This window comes from Microtus oregoni, unplaced genomic scaffold (genome assembly GCF_018167655.1).
Source record: "Microtus oregoni isolate MIOR12 unplaced genomic scaffold, Mior012 000000F_ref0000247, whole genome shotgun sequence".
Taxonomy (NCBI): Eukaryota; Metazoa; Chordata; class Mammalia; order Rodentia; family Cricetidae; genus Microtus; species Microtus oregoni.
The window spans coordinates 6,331,905-6,357,017 of record NW_024543059.1 but is presented as its reverse complement, the minus strand read 5'-3'; the positions used below and the strand labels follow the sequence as shown (position 1 = coordinate 6,357,017).

General features: G+C 46.4%; 1 protein-coding gene across 2 annotated transcripts in view; it reads right to left on the bottom strand.

Annotated features, from left to right (window-relative positions):
* Positions 1 to 3,710: 3,710 nt before the first annotated feature.
* Me3 (malic enzyme 3) overlaps positions 3,711 to 25,113 on the bottom strand; it is a 154,755-nt gene continuing 133,352 nt past the window's right edge. For both annotated transcript variants that reach the window (XM_041654647.1, XM_041654638.1), the window contains 8 exons: positions 24,852 to 24,961; positions 10,055 to 10,152; positions 9,648 to 9,761; positions 7,390 to 7,495; positions 6,684 to 6,826; positions 6,014 to 6,187; positions 5,363 to 5,461; positions 3,711 to 4,078 (listed from right to left, as the gene is read on the bottom strand). In XM_041654647.1, coding sequence (XP_041510581.1) covers positions 3,917 to 4,078; positions 5,363 to 5,461; positions 6,014 to 6,187; positions 6,684 to 6,826; positions 7,390 to 7,495; positions 9,648 to 9,761; positions 10,055 to 10,152; positions 24,852 to 24,961 — 1,006 coding nt within the window. In that variant the 3' untranslated portion in view covers positions 3,711 to 3,916. The remainder of the gene's footprint in view (positions 4,079 to 5,362; positions 5,462 to 6,013; positions 6,188 to 6,683; positions 6,827 to 7,389; positions 7,496 to 9,647; positions 9,762 to 10,054; positions 10,153 to 24,851; positions 24,962 to 25,113) is intronic.

The window sequence follows — 25,113 nt, the reverse complement described above, 5'->3', positions numbered from 1 at the left end:
AGTATCCCCAATCCTAGCACCAAAGTTTTCATTTAATAACCTATTAAATGCCCACTGCTCTATGGGTGAAGGCACCTGTTGCCAAGCCTGAGGAACTAGGTTTGATCCCTAGGACCTACCCTGCAGAAGGGGAGGACTGTTCTCCACACGTTTGTGGTATGGTGATGCACACATACAAACAATACATGTAATAAACGTGGCAAGCAGGGAAGGGATGGGGAGAATGAGCATCAGAGGCCAGGGGTGTTGCTTGGGACGGGAGAGTGCTTGCTTAGCATAAGGAAGCCCTGGGTTCCGTCCCCGGTACTGTATGGAGTAGAGGACTATACACAGCTGGAATCTGAGCTCCTGGAAGGTGGAGGCCGTACAATGAAGGTTTCAAAGCTATCCTTGGCTACAGAGTGAGTTCAAGGCCAGCATGGGGCTGCCAAGACACAACCCAGGACTTGTCTATGTTTAGTAATACAGAATTAAAATTCTAAAACACTCTAAACATCATTCCAGAGCTTATGTTGTTTATCCAGCCATTTCAGACCTTGTCAGGATAGAGCTCCTCTTTGCATGCTCTTCGGCGTTCACCTCCCCGCATCTGCGCTGGTAGACATCAAGTCTGCGGCGGTTGCTTCTGTGAGATTTTAAGTTTCACAGTGATGAATGCATTTCCGTAAAGCTCATTTTATGCTGTTTTGAAACTTCTGCTTGGAATAGCCAGCTTCGGTAGAAGCTCAGACAAGAGCCATTTGTACTGAAGCAGCGTGTGTTTAATGTCTTGTCATATATGTTTGTGTTTGGCATACCAATCGAAGGAGGAGGGCTGAAGACAGGACGGGAGAGACCAGGAAGCAGAATATTGTGTAGGACATAGGGCTTGTAATTTAGTAAGCATTTTGTAAGTGTGCATGTGAATGTGTGTGTGTGTGTGTGTGCGCGCGCGCGCGTGCCAGAGGTTAACCTCAGATGGCAAGTGGCTTCCTCAGTCGCTCTCCTAGTCAGTGTTTTGAAATAGGGTCTCTCAACCTTTACCAGGTGCTTGCCAACTGAGCTGGGCTGGTTGGTCAGCGAGCCCTGGGGATCGCATCTCTGTTTCCCCACACCTGGGATTACAAATACATCCCACCACTCAGCTTTTTTGTTTTGTTTTTTGTTAATAGTCTCTAGGGATTGAACTCAGGTCCTTATGCTTGCATGGCAGGCACATTACCTACTGAGCCATCTCTAACCCCTGGTATTTTATAAAAAGCAGAGATGTGTTGCCTTTGTGGCTAAAACAGTGCTATTATCCAATTTCTGAAGCTCCTGATTTTTTTTTTTTTGCCAAACATTAGCAATTGCTTACTACCTATTACTTTGGTTGAAAGTATATTTTCCCTCTGTTTTCGCAACCAAAATGGGATTAGTTTCTACTAATCAATGGGACATTTAATAATTTATGTTTTTTCTTCAAGACATTGTTTCTCTGTTTCCTTGACTGTAAACTTGATTTGTAGACCAGACTGGCCTCGACCTCACAGATATCTGCCTGCTTCCGCCTCCCGAGTTGGGATTAAAGGTGCATTGCACCACCACCTGGAAAATCTTTTTGTTTTTAAAATTATGTGAGTTAAAATTAGGGTTCTTGATAATTATTTTATTATAAAATTGATAAAACGATCCTTTGTTTTTATGTTAAACTAACCACATTTTCGCTCTAGGAAAGAGTGCTTTAAGTTGTGTGGCAGAAATAACTGGAGAGCGCCTGTCATCACCAGGTACGATATAAGTTTCAAAATCTAAATAAATAAAAAAGGGCAAGGGAGACTTCCAAGATGTTATCACAGAACAAATACATTATTAAGAAAATTACAAAGTTTCACAGATTTGAGTTCACTGTAAATGATCACAATTCTAAACTTCATGTACCTAATAACACTGGATCAAAATATGTAAAATAGATATGGTCAAAACTGCAAGGAAAAAATTATCTTTCAGATATAGGCTGAGTAGAGAAAAAAATAATAATATGTGGAATTGAGTAAAATAAAATAAAAATCCCCATACAAAGGATATTGCATTCTACCATGTTGGTGCACATATTCTTTTTAAGAAGATGTGAACTTTTTTGTTTTTAAAATTTGGCAATAGCATTTGAAAAAAAATAGATTTCCCAGCAAACTGAAATCTATTTCAACAAGTCATAACAGGTTCTCTGACCATAATTAGTGCTATTAGGAACACATTTGGGATTTTGAAAATCTATGTCTAGAGTCTTCTGCTTCTCTACATGGTATGTGGTAGATGATGGAACCCCAAGACACGATCTGCAACAATTAAGGGCACATGAAGACATTCCAAAAGTCATGCATTAGGAGAGCTATGAGAGCTAGGAGAGGAATATGAACCAGCTGTAGAGGTGTTCCATGGAGCGAGCCTTTCGGATGGAAGAAGCCATTTTCTTGTACGGGTGCCCTTACTGATTCTGGGCATGGGACAGAAAGGAGGAGTTTGGGTCCAGGCAGATGGTTTCTCCTGTGGAAATGAGAAGTCTAACCAGGCCATTGGTGGCCGTGTGGGGCTGATGCAATAGATCAGAACTTTGGAAATCTTAGCCAGTTTCTTCTATCGTTTGCAACTGTATCCCCCAGGACACAGGCATTAGATATGAGATTGCCATTAGAGATTTACTGGTGAGTCTTCACAAGGACTCATTGATCTGTTCTCTTCCAGAAACGTGGAGTGTTAGTTTTTATATTTAGGTCTACACTTTGGGGACATTGTTGATTAAGTTCTAGCACCAAGGAAGCCGATGCTGGAAGAATAAGACCTGAACAAGAGATGACTGATTCATGACTCTGCCAGACACTCTTCGTGGCGCTTAGGAGTTTACCTGGACTGCACCGAGGGACAGTCAAATAGAGCATTATCTGCAGCGGGAATCCTGGTGAGGTGGCTCCAGGGGTAAGTTTCTCAAAGTGTGATTTATACAGGCAAAGGAGACTGGCTATCCCAAACAGGCCAAGCAGGGGCTCCAAGTCTTTCTTTACTGTTTGCTATGCATGTGTGCAGTCATGAAAACGGGGGAGGTAAAGGTTTTCACTAAACGTCACCTCCACCAGAAATTTGAATTGCTCCATTACTTGAGGGTGAAGGATGGAGGGGAGAGTGTATCCCAGGCCTGGAACATTAGTTAAATCAAGTCTTCCTTACAAATCAAATCAACGCCTTCCCCGTGGTGCTCACGCTCTTTGCTCCTCTTTCTCCTCATTCTTCTCATCCATATTTCTCTATCTTTCCCTTTAGTAATGACAACATAAAATGTACAGTACTCAACAACTCAAAGGGCAGGGACCCTTCTTGATGAGCCTCTGGCCACTCAGCCCCAACCCACACTCTACTGAGCCTTGAAGGCAATGTATTCTTCTGAAATGAATTCACTCCCTGACGGGTGGACCACATTTTCTGGCAGGTGGCTTTGCTTACATTCCCTGAGTGCCTATGACGAATCCGCCCTTTAGTCACGGGCAGTGCACAAACACTGCTCTCATGGGAAGCATCCTTTCTTCCTGGAGCTCCGTGACTTCCCTATGAGCATCTTCCACGGACACAGCACTTCCTTGCGTATGGAAAAGGACTTGAGTTCAATCTAGACCTTGAGCTCTACAAAGGTGCGTTTCTAAGCAGAATTTCCCACAAGGCTTTGATAATAGCAATTAACAGTAAAAGAACCATTTGGAGAGAATTCAGAGAAGTTTTATAGGAAAAAGCGCTCCCAGGGCCTTCAGGAACAAAGCTGACATCCGCTGCATGCCTCAGCACCTCCGCAGAACACACAAAGTAAAACAAATGACAAACAAAAAATAACCATGGTGACAAGGCTGGCCATTATGGAACGTTTATATTGTATTTCTTCATCCAGCCCAAATAAGTCCCAGAGAGTGCATCAGACCTTCTGGACATTCATAGCTTCCTTAGGCCAAGTGTAGGTGTCTAGTGTGAAGGAGTCATAGTCTGGAGTGTAGATCAGAGATCTTACAAAAGCCTCCTTGTCCTTGGGCTCTGGATAGCAGGAGGCCAGGTTGTGTTTATATGCATAGTCGAGGACCTAGGAGAAACAAGCTTGAATGAGAAACTAGCTCTATGGGAAATCGGCCTTAAAAGCCCCTTCCTTGGCAGCGAGGGGCCAAGAATATTCCCTAAAGGACGGTCATGTTCCTCTTCAGCTGCCACCCTTGATACCACCGGAAGGGGAGGATTAAAACTTTTTCTTAGAGAGCATTCACTTCTCTTCCTAAGGGGCTGGTTGTCCCTCTCTCCCAGAGCTCTGGAGGTGGATTCATACCCAGTGCCTGGGCCAAGGTCAAAGAGGCTCAGCCCATGATTATCCCTGTTTCTAATTCTCTGTGGGTTTCCAGCCAATGGTAAATTTGATTAGTACTTCAGCTTACTGCTTGGGAAGCAAAATAATGATCTCCTTCTTCTAGAGTGATGATGAGAATATCGTTAGTAACAGTCCGCCTGCAACTCGTTCCCATGGAGACTGATGTGGCTGAAGTAGATGACCATCTTGTGAGCCAATAGTCCCCCGTGAAGGAAGAGGAATGGGTGAGCTGAACCGGGATCTGGATTGTTGGACTTCATAATTGTTTTGTAAGGGTGCCTGCGCTGGACAACTCGTGGGCACTAATGTATTGCTGTGCGCTGTACTTTCTGAGACTGTTGGTTATTCTTACAGAAACATACAATAATGGAAAGGATATCATGTGCTTATTATCCAGCTTGGATAATTATTGCTTGAAATTGGTCTTTACTGTATTATGTTTTCTCTGAAAACCCATTATCCTTGCATAGTCTGGAATGTTCTGTGAATCCAGTCACCTCATTATCCCTTAAAGAGAGAAAGGGGAAAGTAACTACCCACTCTGGCCAACAGGAGTTTTGGGAGGGAGGAACTACTGGGCTCTACAGAGAAGCAGCTAAGGTTGAGGGAAGTGAAGGTATTGGGTCACAGTGACACCTCTGCTGATTGCCAGAGTGGGAACTCCAAAGCTTGAATCCTTCCTATGATGCTGTGCAAGCTGGCCTTTCCCATAAATGAGGGGTTATGATTCATTAAAAAAATTCCACCCACATTCTGGTGGCCTCTGACGACCTTCCTTCCGATTGTCTGTGGGGGAAATGCGGGAGCTTTTCTAGAATGCCTGGGTGGGTGTTTGGAGCGGGACTCAGTCTGTTGAGCAGGCAAGAGTTTGCCACCTAGTCTGTGGGTTACATGCAGCGAGGCTCAAGGAGCACAGGTTTCCACAGCTGCCTAGCCCTCCTGACGTCATAGGAGTAGGTGGAGCCACACCACCCGTGTTAGAGGGGTACGAGGGAGGACGGCCCTTACTTTGACTGCAATTCTCAGAGACACATCTCGGATGGTGCTGAGTGGTGGGTACAGTCTCCCCTGGGACAGGTGCTGCTCAGAGACTTCTTGGGCAATATGCTAGAGAGGAGAGAGAGAGAGAGAGAGAGAGAGAGAGAGAGAGAGAGATTTTCTTTACAGAACAAATCCCATTCCATTATCCCAAAGCTTGCCCACGTACTGCGACCTATGCCATAGCCCTAAGGAAGCTTAATGCTTAGGCTTAAACAAAGACTCATTCTTTCTGTGCTAAGCATGGCTAAAGTTTAAAAACAGCACGAGGTTCCATGAATTCTAGAAGGAAACCACTAAGACCAACATGGATAAGCTTGTGACCAGCAAACGAAGACTTTGTCTTCTGACAGATCACAGCCTGTTATATAGGAGTCTCTGGGCCCCCTTACTCTTGGGTCCTAGCTTCCACCCACATCCTTAGTATCATTCTGGGTGGCCATCTTAGCAAAAAAAAACTTGCTTCAAGGTTCCATGTGCTTTCCTTTCCAGCCTTGCTTCTGGTCTGGGGTGAGTGGGTAGTAGATAAGAGATGACGAATCCAGGGGTCACTGGGCCTAAGGACCTGGTGTTGCGCCACCAACCGCACTAGAAGCATCCTAGGGAGAAAAGCAGCGGTACCTCTGCCGTCAGGAGGAAGATGTCATCTGGGATGTGTCGGATCCCACCGGCAATGACGCCCAGGGCGACCCCTGGAAACACATAGGCATTGTTTCCCTGACCGGGAATGAAGGTCCTGCCATCTTCCAGAGTCACATTCTTAAAGGGACTTCCACTGGCAAAGATCCCTCGGCCCTAGACATAGGAAGAAAGTAGAAGCGGAACTTGGAGACAGGTTTGGGGCAGCTGTGGCAGTCTATTCTTATCTCTTAAATGTTGGACCCATACCCTCCCCTCTGTGTCCAGAATAGTAAGAACTTGGTAAGTACTCTAAAGCCTTGCCTCCCTTCAAGTTACTGACAGAGGAGGCCATGGTGCCTCTTCCCCCAACATCTGGGAGGGCCAGCATGAGATAGTTGCCTCAGGAATAAAGAAACTCTGCTGGACAAAGCTCTGTTGTTTGGGGGAACCCTGAGCAGTCCAGTAGCATGGAAGAGCTCCAACTTTGGAGTTAGATGGGGACTTGAAGGCTAGTTCTATTTATTAGCTCAATGATCTTGGGAAAGCTGACTCATCTTTCTAAACGTCAGCTTGCCTACGATGACGGGGCACCCTCTGTCACCCTCATAGGGCTGCTGGTAGTAGCCGCTGCTACTCTCTCAGCTGGTGGGAGGAAGGACTCCCCGCTGACCTCAGTGACCCGGTAGCACTTCTCAGCTGTGCACTCAGCCTTGCTGGTGGGGTTGCTCAGGGCAAAGATGATAGGGCGCTCATGGAAGGAGGCCATGTCCCTCAGAATCTGCTCCGTGAAGGCTCCTGCGACGGCAGCGACACCTACAGGGAAAAGGGGGGCAGCGGGGAATGCCTACTCTGTATGAACACCCCATTTCCCCTCTTGTGGCACTGGTGACGGAACTAGGTACCCCATGGCAGACTTGGGAATCCTGGGGATAGAATCCCGCTGTTGAGGATGAGGGAATCCTGTTGCTTGAGCTAGCTGGGAGACCACTGGTCCATTTCTGGCCTCCGATCTTGACGGTGCACCTGGAAGCCATTCCCGGATGTTGTTGTCGAGTGCAGAGTGTTCCTCTAGTACAGGGATAGGTACCAGGGCCCCAGTCTGGGTGTGGAAGGATTGCTCATCTCCATGCTAGAGAGCAGCACTGCGCTTTCTCACTGTCTTACATCAACACATATGTCACCAAGTCCCAACTCTGGGCCCTCATTTCTACGGTTTCTATACAGAAGTTACCCAATAAGTTCATGTCATTGAACCAGGGATAGGGGAGACAGCTGCGCTTCCGTAGGTGGTTTGTGATTCTTCACTGGGTCTCAGACTATCTATCTGCAAGGTGAGAGGGTTAGCTGGGTTGGGCAGCAGGACCTCTTCTTCCTACCTATAATTGCTGTGGGCTTCACCAGCCTCACTACCTCCTCCAGGGAGTTGACTTCAGGATGGTCTTGGGCAAACATCTCCTTCTCATGGTTCAGGTGGCTCCTACCCTGTAGGAAAAGAAGGAAGATGGAGTAGCAGTGGCATTGAGGGCCTTCTAAGCAGAGCCTTGATGTGTTAGAATTCTGATAGTGTTTCTGATTGAGCCTTGTGTTTTGATCCGAGCCTTCAGAATAGTGAGGCCCAGATCCTTTATCAGATTTCTTAGTAGAACCTAAGGGAATGTATACATGTGTTTCTTCCTTCCTTTTTTTCTTAAAAATGTATTTTTATTTTAATTGTGTGGGTATTTTGCTACTTGTATTTGTGCTTCACATGCGTGCAGGGTCTCTGGAGGCTAAGGAGGGCACCAGGTCCCTTGTAACTGAAGGTACAAACAGTTGTTAGCCACCATGTGTGTGCTGGGAATCAAATCAAATCTGGGTCCCCCAAAAAAGCAAACAAGTCTTCTTAAACTCTGAGCCATCTTCTGAGCCACACGGAAGAATACATAAGTATTTATTTATTTATAATAAATTATTAAAAATAAAATATTTACATATTTAAAATATTTAGAATAAAAAATGATCAAAAATCTTTACTTTTTATTTTGTTTTTAGCTATTGGGGGTCATGGGTTACAGGGACAAGATAGAAAGACTCTTAGGAGGTTCCTTAGCCTCACTGAACCTGCTGGTCATATGAAGTACAGCCTACAGGTTTGCAGAAGGACGGGGCTTGAAGACTTTCAGTACCAGAGAGCTAATGTGAATGGATTTAACAGGATCCATTAGTCTTCCCGGGAGCGTCCCTGAGCTGAGTCTAGGATCGGCTGGTCTTGCCAACCGTGTCTGAGAATCTCCAGATTTCTTTCCATCTCTTCGAACAGGAGCCTGGGGATGACAGGCTGGCACAGTGTTGGTAAATGGGTGCAATCATTTTGACGGCTCCAGCTGGCCTCAGGAGTGCCAGAGGGAAGATGCCAAGCCTACAGTTCCTTGACTAGAAGTCAGCTCAATAGAGCAGACCAAATGATGTTGGAAAAAGCACAAGTGAACAGAAGAGTGGCCAGTGTCTGGTAACCTGTTCAGAGACTGTTCCCTGGATTGATGGGGGGATGGGAAGACGCACACCAGGCCCACGGCCCTGTCAACGGCTGCAAAAGGTTGTGGAAGGGAGTCAAGCCATGTCTTCTGGAGGACTATGATTCAATATGGCTGAGATAAACTGAGGGTAGGAAGTGGTAGGAGAGAAGGCTGGAAGGGTATTCAGGCACACATACATGCTCACACTCTTCATAACAATCCCCCCCACATACACACACAAACACACATACACACATACACATATACACACATACACACACCATCATAACTTTTTGGATAACAGCAATTAGAGCTTTTGCTTTAGAATTTCCTTTTTGCTTTCCATCCTGTCTTAGAATTCTGCCCCTTGGAGAGCCCTTCCTTCTTCCTTCCTTCCTTCCTTCCTTCCTTCCTTCCTTCCTTCCTTCCTCCTTCCCTCCCTCCCTCTCCATCCCTTCCTTCCTTCCTTCCTTCCTTCCTTCCTTCCTTCCTCCTTCCCTCCCTCCCTCTCCATCCCTCCCTCCCTCCCTCCCTCCCTCCCTCCCTTCCTTCCTTCCTCCCTTCCTCCTTCCCTCCCTCCTGCTCCATCCTTCCGTCCCTCCCTCCCTCTCCCTTTCTTCCTCCCTCCCTCCCTTTCCCTTTCTTCCTCCCTCCCTCCCTCCCTTCCTTCTTTTCCTTCCCTTCCCTTCCTCCTTTCCTTTCCTTCCCTTCCTTCCTCCCTTCTTTTTTTTCTTTCTGTCCTACCTTCCCTCTTTTCCTCCCTCCCTTCCTTCTTCTCCTCTTCTTTTTCTGAGGGTTTCTTTGTGTAGCTCTGAGTGTCCTGAAACTTGGTAGACCAGGATGACGCAAACTCACATATTCACCTATTTCTGCTTCCCCAATGCTGGGATTAAAAGCGTGTACCACAGTGCCTAGCTAGAGGCCTCTTTAGGTTTAGTTCTTGGCAGCTCCACCTGCCAGGAAACCTCTAGTTTTTTTTTTTTTTTTGAGACAGGGTTTCTCTGTAGCTTTCGAGCCTGTCCTGGAACTCACTCTTGTAGACCAGGCTGGCCTCGAACTCACAGAGATCCGCCTGCCTCTGCCTCCTGAGTGCCACCACCACCCTGCGAAACCTCTAGTTTTTCAGATTTGAACAGTACCTTGACAATCAGACCCCTGGAGTCCACCATCCAGATCTTCCTTATGGCTTCTGCCTTGGGCACGCCTTCCTTTTCCAGGGCCATAACCAGGAGGTGGGCGATGCCCATGGCTGCCTAGGGAGTACCATAAGGACGATATTTAAACTTAAAGCACATAGTTATTCAGCATATGCTAGATGTTTCACCCAAATGAGCCCTTCATTTCCTCAGCCCCACAAATCCTAGGAAGCCCAGGTGAATCTTTCCTTTGAGAAACTCAAATATTGAGACTCAAAATGCTGCAACAATCAGAACACACTCCTGCCGCATCCTCTGGCTGGAACCCAGACCACCTCCCGCCAGGAACACTCCCGCACCCGTTCCTCTTCTCAGGACAGCCACTGGAGAGTCCTCTGGGCGGTACTTACCTCCCCTGCACCCTGGAAAACAAACACATGATTGGAGAGCCTGTTCTTAGTGATTCTCAGAGCAGCCAGGATCCCTGCCACGGCTACAGAGGCTGTGCCTGCAACAGAGTGCACCAAATCAGCTTGTGACCTCGAGCCCTCAACCCGCAAGTAAAGACTTGGCAGAGTTCGAGAAAAGCAGCTTTTCTTAACTCTTAAAGAAATCATATCTCCATCTCCCCTAGTTGTCTTCAGCAGTCTCACTGTTCGCCCTCTCCCTCTCCTGTGTTCATTGATTCATAATTGCCTTGCGCCTAGTTCCATTCTCACATCCTTTGATGCTCCTTAGTAGTTTCGTTAAGTCTTACCCTGTAAGTTTTGCTTTTAATTTTGATACCTCTTTGACTTAACAATAAAAAGATGTATGGTTTTTTTTAAAAAAAAAAAGAAATCATATCTCTGCCAGGTGGTGGTGGTGTGCACCTTTTCCCCAGCACTCAGGAGGCAGAGGCAGGCAGATTTCTGAGTTTGAGTTCAGCCTGGATTAGAGTGAGTTCCAGGACAGCAAGGGTTACACAGAGACACCCTGTGTTAAAAACAAAAGCCAAACCAAACCAACCAAACAACTCCCTCAACAAACAAAACAGCCCCTAAAACAAAAAACAAAACAAAATAAAAACAATAAAAACTAAAATTATATCTGGTTCAGTGGTTAAGAACACTGACTGCTCTTCCAGAAGACACGAGTTCAATTCCCAGCACCCACATGGCCGTTAACAACTGTCTGTAACTCCAGTTCCAGGGGACCTGATACCTTCACACAGACATCCATGCAGGCTAAACACCAATGAACACAAAATTTAAAAAAAAGTTTAAAAAATTAAAAAAAAGAAATGTCTGCAGGCAGGAGGATTCAGGGCAAATTGATGCCATCTCCTCCCTTCTACTGTAAACAGCAGTTTGAAAAATAGTCCCTGGCCTTGCTACTTGTCCATGGGAGACAACCAGCTAGCCAGGTGCTGTTACTGCTATTATATGGTGGGATATTCAATCACACCGTGAACCGAGAGTTTGTATCTGTACTAATTAAAAAAAAAATCAACCTTGGGTCAGGAAGTGGAGCCAGCAACTAATGCACAGAAAGAAATCATAGAGAGAAAAGAGTCTGGCTGGAAGATGGATAGAGATGCACAAGAACTAGTAGGGAGGGACTTTGAGTGTGATGGTATTTTTGGTTTGGAAGGGCAGAAGGACTCTCTTTCTGCCACTCAGGCAAAAAGGGAAAGTCAGCTGGTCGCTCCTCAACCTCTTTGAGCTAGGCAGTTCTTCACCCCAACTTCTGACTCCCAAGTCTTTATTGGTAAATAGAACGATAGAGATTTAGTTAAAAACTACATTTGGTGGCAGCTGCAGGAGGTAGATCTGGCGGGATATACAAGTCCCATCAGGCTGCTACCAGAGAAGCGGACCAGTAACTGGGAGCCGCAATTACTAACTGAAACAGCAGTAGATTCAGGTGCAGCTGCTGTGTTAGCAGAAAAGAAGTGTTTATTGACAGATGAAGCCACGGGATAGATGTAATTAATAGATACCAAAAAAAAAAAAAAGAAAAAGAAAAAGAAAAAAAAAGTGTGGGGAGTGGATAAAATTCTGAGTGACTGTGTATTGTTGACACGGGCACAGCCATGCCAGGGACCCCAATACCTTAGACCCATGGGAATGGCCAAAGCCTTCCCTAGTCTGTGGGAATATTGAGCGATTGAGAGGGTACAGAAAGCACCTACTGAGGCTTCCTCCCCCAGATGTTTACAGCTGGAGACTCCTCTCTCCTACAGACATGAGCTAACCCCTCCTCCTGAGCCATGACAAGCAGGCGGAGTCCCATTCATTCCATCAGAGGGAGCATGGTGAACCCCTCCTAGCTTCTCTATGTGTGTCTGTCTTTGCTTCAGTGTCTTTCATTTCTTCATGACCGTTGTCATCCTTGTCAGGTTTCCTGGACCAAGTCACGCAGGACGTGACACCTCTAGAAGTAGTCATTGAAAGGACAAAGACATTTAAAAGTCAGGAATGACGGGACCATGAGACACCAAGTGATTGTGTGTCGAGATGCCCATCTTACCCACCGCACCGTAAGACTGCACATGACAAGAACATGCAACTTAGGATCCCACTCCGCAAGCGATGCATTGTATCCCTTCTCCCACAGCCAGAACACATGTACCTCCCACTACCTCACCAGATAAGCTGCAGAGTTTATGCTTCCTTTGACTTCAAGCTTATGCCCTGCCTGGTTAGAGATGAACTTCCTTTAGGAATCGCAGCAGGCTTCTATTGGATTGGGGATTGGGACCACCACCTGGGTTTTTCTTGGCACTGACCCAGGAACTGCAGAGGACTCATTTCTCTGGCTGTGGGGGTTGATCCTGATAAACAAGAGGAAGAAAACCACAGGGGAGGAACATGGCTGGAGCTGGGGCATCCTCTGGGGGATTGATAGTCCCATGCATGTTAGTAAACATATGGGATATAACAACTAAAGACAGGTGGGACTATTGGTGATCCAGGACCTTCAGAAATGCAGGGATAGGCCACTTTACTGGGTGAAGAACAAAGTCCTGTCTGAGGACAAGAAAACATGGAATGGCTGAGGAAGAAATTTATGAGCACCAAGTGACATTATACGGAAGGAAAATATCAGCTCAAGACCTCCAAGACCAAGTTCTCAGCACAAAGAAGATTTAGGGACGGGAATAAGAGACAGAGGCAGGAGGTAGAGGACAAAGGGAGAACGGGAAGGGAAAAAGAGAAAGGGGGCAGGGAGATTTGTCCAGGAGGGACAAATGATGGCCTCTGGATAGAGAGGAGGCAGATATGGCACATAGGAAAATGATGGTAAACCGAGGTATTTAATTTTAACTGGGCATGTTAATTTGGTGAGCCAGAGGGAGCTTTCTGATTGCTGGACTTCAATACTTCAATAGCTGGACCTTCATAGTCAGCCTTGGGGAGGAAGTGGCCAAATAAGGGAACAGACCTTGGTGGCTAGTTTTAGGAATGTAATCTTGTTTTTTAGCAAGGCAGAGGGAATGGGAGAGATGGACAAGGCCTGCCAGAGCCATGTTTACCATGCTCGAGTTGGCCAAGGCCCTTTCATTATGACTGGCTAAAAAAACTAGTAAGCAGCCATGCAAACTTCTTTCTTGGTTATATCACAATAGATAACGGGAGACATTGGCTAATTCCTTTTTCCCCCCTCGGTCATTTAATAACTTTTTGGAAGCTAATTCTATATTTCAGTCTTGAAGCGGCAGGGTTTTCAACTGTGACTGGGTTTGAAGAGCAAGTGAATTCTTTCTAGCAATGGTTAGTGTAACTCTCCTGCAAATAACCAACAACTTCAAGACTTGTTTCTTCTCATTTTGGGGAGAAGGCGAGACTGTCTTCATTTGTTGGAGATAGTTCTCTTTTGTTAGAGTTGCTTTTGCCATCTGCAAGTCCAAAGGACGCTGAGTTGGCAAGAGGGTGGACTCTACCAATTAACACATACTTCCTGAGCTTACATTGAGGAGCAAAAAAATCAATGGGGCTCTGTGCCGGGGTCTGCCGAAAGGGGGCACTAGAGAGCAACAGAACGGCTCCAGGAGGAGGAAAGAAGATGATTTCCAGCATTGCCTAGGTGTTTTAGAAGCACAGGTAAACTGTAGGACATTTAATAACATTTGAATAATAATAATTTGTATGGGCTCATCCTATTAAACATTAGCATACTCTAAAAAGTGTCATTTATTTGATAACGGGATTTAAAAGACCCAGAGTTTTGCTTTTGCCACCAGACAACCCCAGACTTGATTCTTCCCTTCCACAGTAGCCACGGAACCCCGTCTGCAATTCATCAATTGCTGAGCTCACAGCGCGTGCGCACCAGCCAGCTGCCTCCCTTCTCTGTTGTTCCTCAGCTCCAGGGAGTGGGAGCAGAGTCTTATTGTCTCTTCTGCGGTTCAGCTCTCACAATTAACACTTTTTATACTGAGTGTTCTCGGTCCATGTCTCTGGTACAGACCCTGACAGATACTGAGGGCTCACAACCAAACTGCATTCACAGGGTCAATATTAATGCAGTCACAGGAAAGGAAACTAAGGTGGCATTGTTTATGGTTTGCTCCATTTTCCCCAGTTAGAAAACAATAACAACAAAAAGCCCCATGCTGTCCGTGACTGCCAGTGAAACAATGAGAAGTGGTAGGTTCCAGCGTTCTTTTCAATATAAAGAGCAACTTTTCTTTTTTTAAGAAAACGGTTTCCCAACCTACCTCAAGATCCAGCAATACCACTTTTGGGTATATAATGCTCAAGTCATACCACAAGGACATTCATAGCAGCATTGTTTGTCATAGTGAACCTGGAAACAACCTAAATGCCCCTCGACCGGAGAACAGATAAGGAAAATGTGGTACATTTATACAATGGAGTACTACACAGCAGAAAAAAAATAATGACATCCTGAAATTTGCAGGCAAATGGATGGATCTAGAAAACATCATATTGAGTGAGGTAACCCAGACTCAGAAAGACAAATATCATATGTACTCACTCATAAGTGGTTTTTAAACATAAAGCAAAGAAAACCAGCCTACAAATCACAACCCCAGAGAACCTAGACAACAATGAGGACCCAAAGAGAGACATACATAGATCTAATCTACATGGGAAGTAGACGAAGACAAGATCTCCTGAGTAAAGTGGGAGCATGGGGACCATGGGAGAGGGCAGAAGGGGAGGGAAGAAAAGGAGGGGAGTGGAGAAAAATATATAGCTGAATAAAAACAATTTTAAAAAAAGAAAACGGCTTCCTCTAGATATATAAATCTAAAGTATAAGATATTTTTGTCCTTCGACCTTACTGTTCTACTTCTGGAAATCGATGGATGGGAAACTCTGAAATATGTATAGTAGAGCATTTAGGACAGTGTTGTTTGTTATACAAAGTGATGGGAAAAAGGCTGAGTAAATCAGCTAGGATAGTCATGCAGGAGAATATTTCAACCACGAAAAATGGCCACTATGGGGACTGGGGAGTGTTGGGAACAGTGAGACCCAGATCCTAAATTTCTTGTAATCCCCTGATCTGAGTGCCTACAGCTGCTCTGAGCACGAGACCTTCAGGAGAGTGGTTTCTGATGGGTTTGGCTGGGGCATGGCTATCTCTATATAATCTGCCCCTGAACACAATAAAGGGGGCATTCTTGGGGTTTTGGTATCGGTGTTAAAAGGTCTGTTAGCTCCTTCTGTGTTTTGTTTTGTTTTTCAGACTCTTGCTGGTAGTAGTTCCAGGTGGTACAGGCACCACAGCAGGAGGCACTGCTGAGATCAGGAACTCCTGAAGGTCTCGTGCTCAGAGCAGCTGTAGGCACTCAGATCAGGAGATTACAAGAAATTCAGGACCTGGGGTCTCACTGCTCCCAAGAGGGGAGAAGGCTCAGACTGGACGGTGTTTGCTGCTCAGGCATGAGGACCTGAATTTGGGTCCACAGCACCCATGAGCAGGCTGGGCATGATGATAGGTGTAACCACAGATTGGAGTCAGGAGGATCCCAGAGACCCACTCTTCAGCCATGGTAAGCATGACACAGTGTCTCAAAGAATAAGGTGGGCATCTCAGAGAAGACCCAACCTCTGGTCATATACTTGTGTGACTGGGAGCACACGCCTGCAGAGACCTCATGCACATGTTTTTTTTTTTAATTAAAATTTTTATGACGGTTTCATAGCAACCCAGGGCACGCTCTCAGTAAGTAGCTAACATCGGTATGGATATCTAAAGTATATGGTATATCGGTATGGATTTTATGTGTGTTCATTCAGTGCAGGACGGCTTCTCCCACTAAGGCATCAGCTCTGTTATTGAAATCAGTTTCTGCTCCTTAGAATGCTTTCTGCTCTCAGGGAGGCCGTCTGAAAATCATTCACCAGTAGATGGCACCAAAGATATTTTATGGTAGCTGTTTCTTGGGCTAGACAGTCTTCAAGGGCTTTTTTCTGTTTGGCTATCAAGTATCTTTTGAAGTGAGAACCTGAGGGCTGAATAACTGAATTTATCTTCATCCTGTAGAGCTGGATGGCGGCTGCTGAATCTGGCTTCCCATAATTGCATGGAGGAAGATACCGACCTCTGCATGGTATTGAAGGGAGGGTGGATTGGTCTGGGGTCCAGCAGAAAAGCCAGGAAGGCTTGGTGTGGTCCGCAGCCTAAAGCTTTTCCTGGGTAGCCGGAGGCAGCAGAAAGGCCATTCGGGCTTTGTGGGAGAGAACTGTGGGGTGGATGGTAAAGAGGAGGCTGACGGATGAGAACTTTGGCAGGAGACGTCAGCTGGACAGGGTCAGGACGAAAACCGGCGGGGAGTCTCATAGATTTCACTGTGCACTGCAATGAAACAGCACAAAGGCTGCTAACTGCCGTTTATTTACTACATCTTTGTTGTGTGTTGTGATGTATGTTTGTGTGTGATACATGCATGTAAGGCCAGCGGAGGGTTTCAGGTGTTTTCCTCTGTTGCTGTCAACCTTTCCTCTTTGGGACAGGACGCTGGAAGCGCACTGTTGAAGCCAGGCTGACTCAACTGCAAACCCCCAGAGTCTGCCGCTCTCTGACCCCCACCCCCAATGTTGGGGTTAAAGAAAAGAGCAGTCACACCTGGCTTTTTATATGGGCCTTGGAGATTCGAACCCAGATCTTCAGATTGGCACAGCAAATGAGCCTCCCCCAAGCTCTGTCAACTAGTCTTATGGTAAACTTGGCTGTGTGCCTTTGCCCACTTAATCTTCATTAAAACACCATGGAGGAGGTATTCTTGTGTTCCCTCTATGGAGGTTTTTAGTTTTAAACTTCCTCTCGGTACAGGAAGGCTCAGAGGAAACAGACACAGCCAGGAGAAGTTGAACGGATTACGTACGTAGGACTTCACTTCAACGGGTGAAGAAGGATGAAATATTCCAAGATGTTGCGCATCTTCGCAGCAGGTCTCATGTGCACCCTTTGCCACCCCTGCAGAAGCCACAGAGGTCCTTTCAGCTCCTGTCTAAGCCATTTCCGTGTGCCCTGGGATCTCTTTCTCATGGACCCGCAAAGTTTGCTCTCCCATTCTTTCCTCCGTTCTTTGTCTTTGGTTTCCCTCTCTCTGCTGGGTCATCCCCATCAGTGAATAAATACACTGTAAAACTTTTTTTTTTTTTTGGTTTCTTTTCGAGACAGGGTTTCTCTGTAGCTTTGGTGCCTGTCCCGGAACTAGCTCTTGTAGACCAGGCTGGCCTCGAACTCACAGAGATCCACCTGCCTCTGCCTCCCGAGTGCTGGGATTAAAGGCGTGCGCCACCATCGCCTGGCTACTGTAAAACTTTTATATGGAAAAAAGTCTTGCCCTTATAGGCCCAACCCTACTCCTTACTGCCTTCTATAGTCAAACCCTTCAAAGAGCCCAATGTGACCACTGCCTCCAATTGTTTTCTTCTCTGTCTCGGGGGAATCTATTCGACCCAAGGGACCAGTCCACTTCTTGTCAAAGTCACTGAGCAGCTCCACCTTGTGAAGCCCAGAGGTCAGTTCTCAGTTTCCTGTCCTTTAGCCTCTCAGTGGTACTTGGCACTGCGGCCTGCTGCTGTTCGGGAGAACTCTTCCTGAATATGGCTCCCAGAACTAGACTTCTACGGGCCGTCTACTTCAGCCACCTCTCCACGGTCACCCTTCTGGGACCCACTCTGGAGGCCTCGCTCTAGGAGGGCAAGGTATCTTAAATTCCAGATCAGAACTCAAGGCAGAAAGCAGCAGGTCTTAATTATAAAAAGGGATCTTGGCAAATCAAGTTATCGTCTCCACCGCTGACTTCTGTTGTTGGGTGAGGTGAAGGTTAGTTCTTGGGCGGTGTGCCGGAATTTTAAAATGGAGGGGAGGAAAACTGCTTAGATTTTTGGAGGCAATCACCCTAAGAAGTCTGAGAGCCCTATGTCCCGTGCCCACAAGTGATGTGAGCTGCTTGTTCCCATTCGTGATGAAGGACAAACTTTCTTCTTTTTTGGTGGGAATGTTCCGTAATTACACTTCCTGCAAACAGAATACTTGAGGCTGTAGGTTTAGCAAATGGCAAAAAAGGACAAGCTGAGAATATTCCTTTAAACAGTCCCGTTTGGCTGAGTTGGATCAGATTCTCTGTTGAACAGATTTCAGGAGGAAGGGGTGACAGTGTCAGAAACTGGCAGCCAGAAGGATGGGGAGGGGTGGGCTGGGTCAAGGGCTGGCTGAGGTGGTTGTGGATCTGTGGGTCTCTGAGGACTGGGTGGCTTCTACAAAGCTAGGCAGACTTTTGCCGTGCTCCACTGTAACTCCCTTCCCACGGCAGCCACACTGTCTTTGTTTTCTCATTCACAGGCTTAGAGGGCCGACTTGGGGCCGTCGAAAGCAACAGATAGAGCAACAGAATAGACTTTTCTCTGGGAGCTGCCAGGACCACTTCAGCAGAGGCTGAGTCCTCTTTCCAGTCCCCTGGCAAGACCTTTGAGACTGCTTCAACAGGGCTGTGTCTTAAAGGACTTTTCTAGAGTCCTGGGGTGCTCTAGAGTGCAGAATATTAAACTGTGGGATGTAACATCAGCGGTCAAGAGCTTTTGAACGCACAATAACAAAGTTAGTTCAAAGCCGAGCACATGGCAGGTCTGAGGTGATCTGGCAGGGCTCCTAGCGTGCAACCCCAAGCAAGCCTGCCTGAGTTGCCCTGGCTCAGGCTTGAGCCTGGTGTCTGTTGCAAATCATAATGTCTCTGCTGTATCCACAAAGTTTTCTGCTCTTATAGAAAGATATGGTTTAATTATGAAATAAAGATATATTTTTATAATGCCATTTCTCAGGTTATAAATACTAAATATGTATATCTTTGGGTTGTTTTACATTAGAACGAATGTTTTTCAAATTGCTTTTTGTGTGGTTGTCTTGAGCTTTATAAATCTTTGTTCAGTGAATTTGGGCTTGAGAGTAAGAGAGAATTTCCAACAATTTCTGGCCCAGCCCTAGACACACTTCCGCCGCTTTGTGCTACACTGTACATGAAGTCGTATTGATGGCTTTAAAATGAAAATACTTCAATGCTGAAAAAATGTTGAAGCTGGCTTGTATCCTGCAGTGTCAAATGTTCACTTGTGATTTGATTTTTACCTTTATATTTGATTTTAAAATTAATTGTACCTGCCTCATTACCATGAAAACTTACATTCATCTTTAATAAAAGGCAAAAATTACATGCGCACCAAAGAATTGTTTTAAAATAAATTTCGTTTTGATTTGATATCAGTAAATGTTTGATTTGAATACTCAATCGATATACTTTCATAGCCAGGGTCCTGCCAAAGGTTATCTGAGTTTGCTCTACACGTTCCTCTGAGGGGTTGTGGGTGGGAACAGAGTAAGAAGCCTGCTCTCAGATCAGTTCCAAAGGCTAGAGCGGGCCTCCCCTGCCATAGTCTGCTAGGACCTGGGGGGAGTAATTGTCCTTTCTTAGCTTCTCCAGGTCCTCAGCTGCCAGGCTGCTGGAAGATGTGGGGTCGCGTGGGGATTGGTCCCAGGAGTGAGCAGCCTAACACAGGACACGGTGGGAGGAAGGTTGTGGTGCTGGGGAGAAATGAGATGGGTGTGGGGTGGTGAAGTCTATTGTGGGGAAGATCAGGAAAAGGCCTGGGACTCGGATGTGTGTGGTGGGGAGGTGGGGCATGAGTCCTTGGTGGCTTTCAGGGACATTGCTGTTCTGTAAACAGGACAAATTAGTGGCAAAAAAAAAAAAAATCTTTGGGGCTCAGCCGCTCGTGTGCTTCTGTCTGTGCGTATGGCGGCACCTGTAGCCAATTGCACCCACAGAGGTCATCTTTCAGCTATGTGTGTCTTGGCCAAGTGCCCCGTTGGTAGCTCTGGGGAACATTGTGTGGGGTGGAACGCCATGACCTAGTTCTGGGTCACCTGGGTGCCTGTGGCATGGCCTGGATGTAGCATCCGGAGGGGGGGGGCCACTCTTGTGCCTTTAAGTATAAAGGAAAATTAGCCAAGGTCAGGAGCAAAGTTCTAGCTGGAAGAATCAGCACGTGCCAAATCATGGAATTAGTAGAAAAATTCACAGACCAGTGAGTTCAGTGCTGTAGGAATGTGCAGTCCTAACGACCCGAGTTCAATTCCCCGAACCCACAGTCGAAGGCGAGAATTGACTCCTGCGGGTTGTCCTTTGATCTCCCACGTGTACGATAGTGTGCACACCGTCGCACACACATCATACACACAGCATCAATAAATAAAAAAAAATTGAGAAAGGAACAGAGGACACACAGGAAAGTGGTGGCCATGGCTTTTTCAACAGGCTTCGGTAGCATTGTGCTCACACGTTCTCCTCCTTGTCACCACCCTGCTTTGGGTCTTAATACCTCTTCTTCATGCCTGATTTACGCTCTATAAATACTAGTAATAGGTCCAATAAACTGAGTGCTGCTGAGTGGCTGTTCCTGTACACGCTACACACACACACCTCAGTTAGTGCAATGTGGGTAATGCCGCAGATACTTGGCAATGAACTGGCAGAGGTTTCAACTCACTGGCATGGGGGCTGGCTTGAGAAAAGCATACGGGCTGCTCTGATATTTACTGATGCCTAGTCATGGTTGCTAGTTCATTTCAGAGGAAAGGTAAAGAATGCTACATATACTACTTGGATAGAACCACAGAGCAGCCAAGTGAGGGTAGGGAGACAGATGCAGAAGCTTGAAAGTGAGAAAGAGTACGAGGCTTAGGGGCATGCGCTTCTGTGATCCCAAGCAGTAGGAAGGCAGTGGAGGCAGGAAGATCACGTCAAGTTCAAGGCTAGCCTGGGCTACACAGCAAGACCCTGTCTTAAGAGCAAATGGACAAAACAACCCCAAAAAACCTCAAACAAAAACATAATTGTGAAGCGGTGGCATAGCACACAGGCATTTTGTCAGGCTATCTATCCTTGAAGATGTAGGAGGACTAGAGGCACAGGTAAGTTTGGTAGGGTTCAGTATGTTCTGGAGTTGATGAGCCCATTGTTTCTTGTCCCCCCCAGTCATATTACGTGGCTAGCTTGCAGGGGAGGTCAGGGCCCAAGGTCACTAGGTCAGCAGCATTCTGTGCCTGATTTCTGTCCTACAAGCTCTCCTTCCCAAGGTCAAAGTTAGTCTCTCCCCAGCACAACTACTCCCACGGCCGTTGCCCTTTCTCGTCTCTCTCTTCTCCCCCAACAGCAGAGATGTTCCCAGCTGAAACAACAAAAGTCACCTGAGACTCCTCTGGTCCAAGATTCCTGAAGAGGCTGCCAGCAATGAGTCAGCGCATGGGCAGCTTTGTGCGCCAAGAACCAGCCTGGCCCGGGTGGAGGATTTCTACTGGCCAGAGCTGGGGTGAGGATGGAGGAGACAACCAGGAGGAAGTCTCTCTGTGCTCTGGCTCCGGAATTCAACCCCGTGGGCCCTGTGGGGTCTATGATTCAGACAGTACAAATAAGGTACTTGATGTCACACACATTGGGGCCCACAGGAAGCTCAGCCTGGGGCTCCTGAGGACCGTGGTGCCATCTCTCCATGCTCCGCTGAGGATAAGAGGCAGGGCTTATGCTTAAGCAGACAGCGTAGACCTAGTCTCATTTTCGTGGGGGCCGCCTGGCTCCAGTCTTTACAGTATGTGGGCCACAGGCAGATTCTGAGACTATTCCTACATCTTTCTGGGGTGGACTGTGCCCGTCCAAGCTTGTGCTTGTGAAGACAGAGGCAGAGAACGCTATAGAGACTCAGCGTGGCCCGTGGAGCCTCAATTAAGACCACTAGGCACTCAGGCCAGATCAGGGATGGAACGATTAGACACATTTCTTCAGGAGTGTGGACAGTAGCCTGCGGCAGGGCAGGACTGTGGGTAAGGGCTTTCTGCTGCTGAGGCTCTGCCTGCATCAGCTGAGGCAACAAGTCTTCCCTCGAAGGAAGATGTGGATGGATCTCCATGACAACCTCTTCCCATTTTGATTAGTTCTAGAGGCACATCTGCAATTCATGACCTCTGTCTTAATTTCTGAGAAAAGAATAGGAAATTTATCTCCCATTTTTTTTTTTTTGGTGAGAAACAGAAACTCTCCAGCTGGCTTTGTCTGAGAGTCTATAGACAGGACTCAGAACTCACTGAACTTAAACAAATGAATTAGGTTTTAAAAAATTGTTCATGCATATGAAATTATACATATTTGCATACATGTCTAACATCTGAGTATGAGCACCTATGAGGTGCATTTGTATGTGCACCTCATACATTTGTATGTGCACTTCATATATTTGCAATGGCATCATACATACATGGACATATGTATGATGATCAGGAGAGTGACGAGCTGCAAGGCAGGGGCCAGCAAGTCATTTCTACAGGAAGAGGTGTGATGGTGGGAATGTTGTTTCTATGTGTGAGTATCATACATCCAATGTGCCAATCATGTGCCATTGGATGGATAGCATAGTGAATCATTGTTTCCCTCTTAGGGGACCATTCTGGCATCAGCGTGGGGGAGATGGAGGTGGATAAACGGCGGGACCCTGCTGTGTTCCTTTGCATGTTTATGAGACTATCATAACCTGTTTATGTTTATAAGTCTGTCTGTCTGTCTGTCTGAGCATCTGGAGCCCGTGTACCAGGTGTGCTGACCATATGGATTTGTTTTCCACTTGGCAGCCCAGAGGCTGCCTGGCTGACCAGGGGCGTCCTGTTGCTGACTCATGTGTGAGTGGCATCACGGGGGAACTCGTCAGCAGGTGCTTCCTCCAGGGCCACAGACACATTTGCCCGTTAGGTTGGTTGAGAGTTGTGAGTTGACCGACAGGTAGTGAGAGAATTCTCTTCGCCTCCAGCCAGCTCTCTGTACTGAAGGGCTGTACTGCAAAGCTGGAGGGTACGTGGCTTGTTGGAATGCGTCTGGCACAGTCCACCAATGCCTGTTGCAGGCCTAGGTATTGGGGGGCTGGAGAGAGAGTATGAGAAGCTGAGTTTTCTCTCTGGGTTTCCCCTTCTCTGGGCATCGAGTCCCCAGGCCCTGAAATAATGTTTGGCCTTAGTTCTCTAACAGTGTGCTATAACTATCACTCATTGACAATTTACAACAAATCAATACAAACAATTGATTGTATTCCTGTTACTCTCTAATGTGGACCAAAAGAACAGAGGCACTTGGCTCTGTGGTTTTAAACCTGGAGCAGTATGGTAAGTGGTTATGAATTTAGAGTCCAGAAACGTGAACTCAAATTTCATTTGAACACTGTCTGGGTAGACAAGTTACTTATTCTCTTTGTGGCTTGGTTTCTTCATCCAGAAGATACAGACACTAATATCTCATAGGGTTAAATGTGAGAAGTTCCCAGAACATCAGTGTGTCACAGATGTTCAGCAATGACCTTTAAGCTGGGCTTATGTTCTCTCGAGTATACCCCTAACTGTCTTTATTGTTCTCATTTCTGGTGTGTGAACGCCAGCCAACTTTTACTCAATCATGAGACCGTTCATACCAGTTCATTCTTTTCATCTGATGCGGACTGTTTGTTTAACGGGCGTGGCTCACAAACTTCATCCATTAAGTAACAAGATATGTGGAGCCATCAAGGTTTCCCTCGGGCCTTACAAAAACCTATGAACCATTCTCACTGAGAACTCCTGGGTCAGATAAGAACATTGCTGAGAAGCCTCTGTCCTGTTCCAGCTTCAGATACAGGCACCCCCCAAAAAAGAAGCAACTTCCTGTAGGGTTTCTAAGACTCTTGAACAGGTGACAAGGGACATGGTGCCCAAGATGCTTTATAAAGACTCTGGAAATGCTCTGTGTCTCCTGTTGCCAGTACCTTTCAAGCCTATTACTTCCAGCCAAGCTTAGGGAAGGACTTGTCATGGCTCTCTGATGAATGCACCTTGTGTTTGGAAAGTCTATGAGCAAGATATGGCTAGAGAAAGCCATTCTTACGAAGGGTGATGTTTTGATCTGATAAGTCATGGAGTGCTATTTTCTGTGTATAAGCTCTCCATCTTTCTCTCTCAGCATGCACATGTATATGTGCTGTATGTGCATGCGTGTGTGGGGTGTACATGGTGCCAGAGTGCCTAGAAGCAGAGGAGGACACCGAGCATCACTTGTGCTTTATCTTATGGAAACAGGGCCTCTCATTGAAACGGGAGCTGGTCTGGAGGCCAGAAACCCCCAGTGACCCTCCTGTGTCAGCCACATTGGAGTTGCACGCATGTGCAGTAGGCTTTTGATGTGAGTGTGGAATCCAAACTCAGTCTTCATGAATGGCAGCAAGTGCCATTTACCCACGGAAGCTTCCAGTCTCCCAGTCCCGGCTCTTGAAATCTTTACAATGTTTTCCTGATGTAGTTATTGCCATCTCAGAACAGATTATAAAACCACAGTCAGAAAAATGATTTTTCAAGTTCAGGTAGCTAATAATTGACAGTAGTCTAAAGAATTTCTTATAAATATGAAACCTTGCAGTTCCTATCTACCTCTGAAGTAGTAATGATTTCCATTTGGCCCTTATGCACACCAAAGCTCAGTCAAGTGGAGAGATATGTTCAAGGTCACAGAGCTAAGAATCAGCCAAGTGGAAGCTGACTCCAAGACTAGCATTGTTCCTTAAACAGGTTCTGGCAGCAAGCCAGCTATGAGATGCGATTCCCGCCCCAGCTTTTGGCATGTGGGTGAACCTTGTGAGAAGGTGTGATTACCCAGCCACTTCGTTAGGTGGGTGACTGTACCTTGGATATCATCGTTGAACATGCAGTACTTGTTGCGGTATTTGTTGAGCAGACGGAAGGCATTGGCGTTGGCAAAGTCTTCAAACTGGATGAGGCAATTGATTCCGAACCTGTAGGGTGGGGAAAGACAGAGGAAAAAATGTGTGATTACCTCCTGGAGTGGATCCTATCAGAACTGGATACAGGGGAGGCTCAGGACAAGAGCTGAGGGTAATGTGGCTCCTTCCTCCTATTCTTTTTGTCACCAGACTGGATCAGCAAC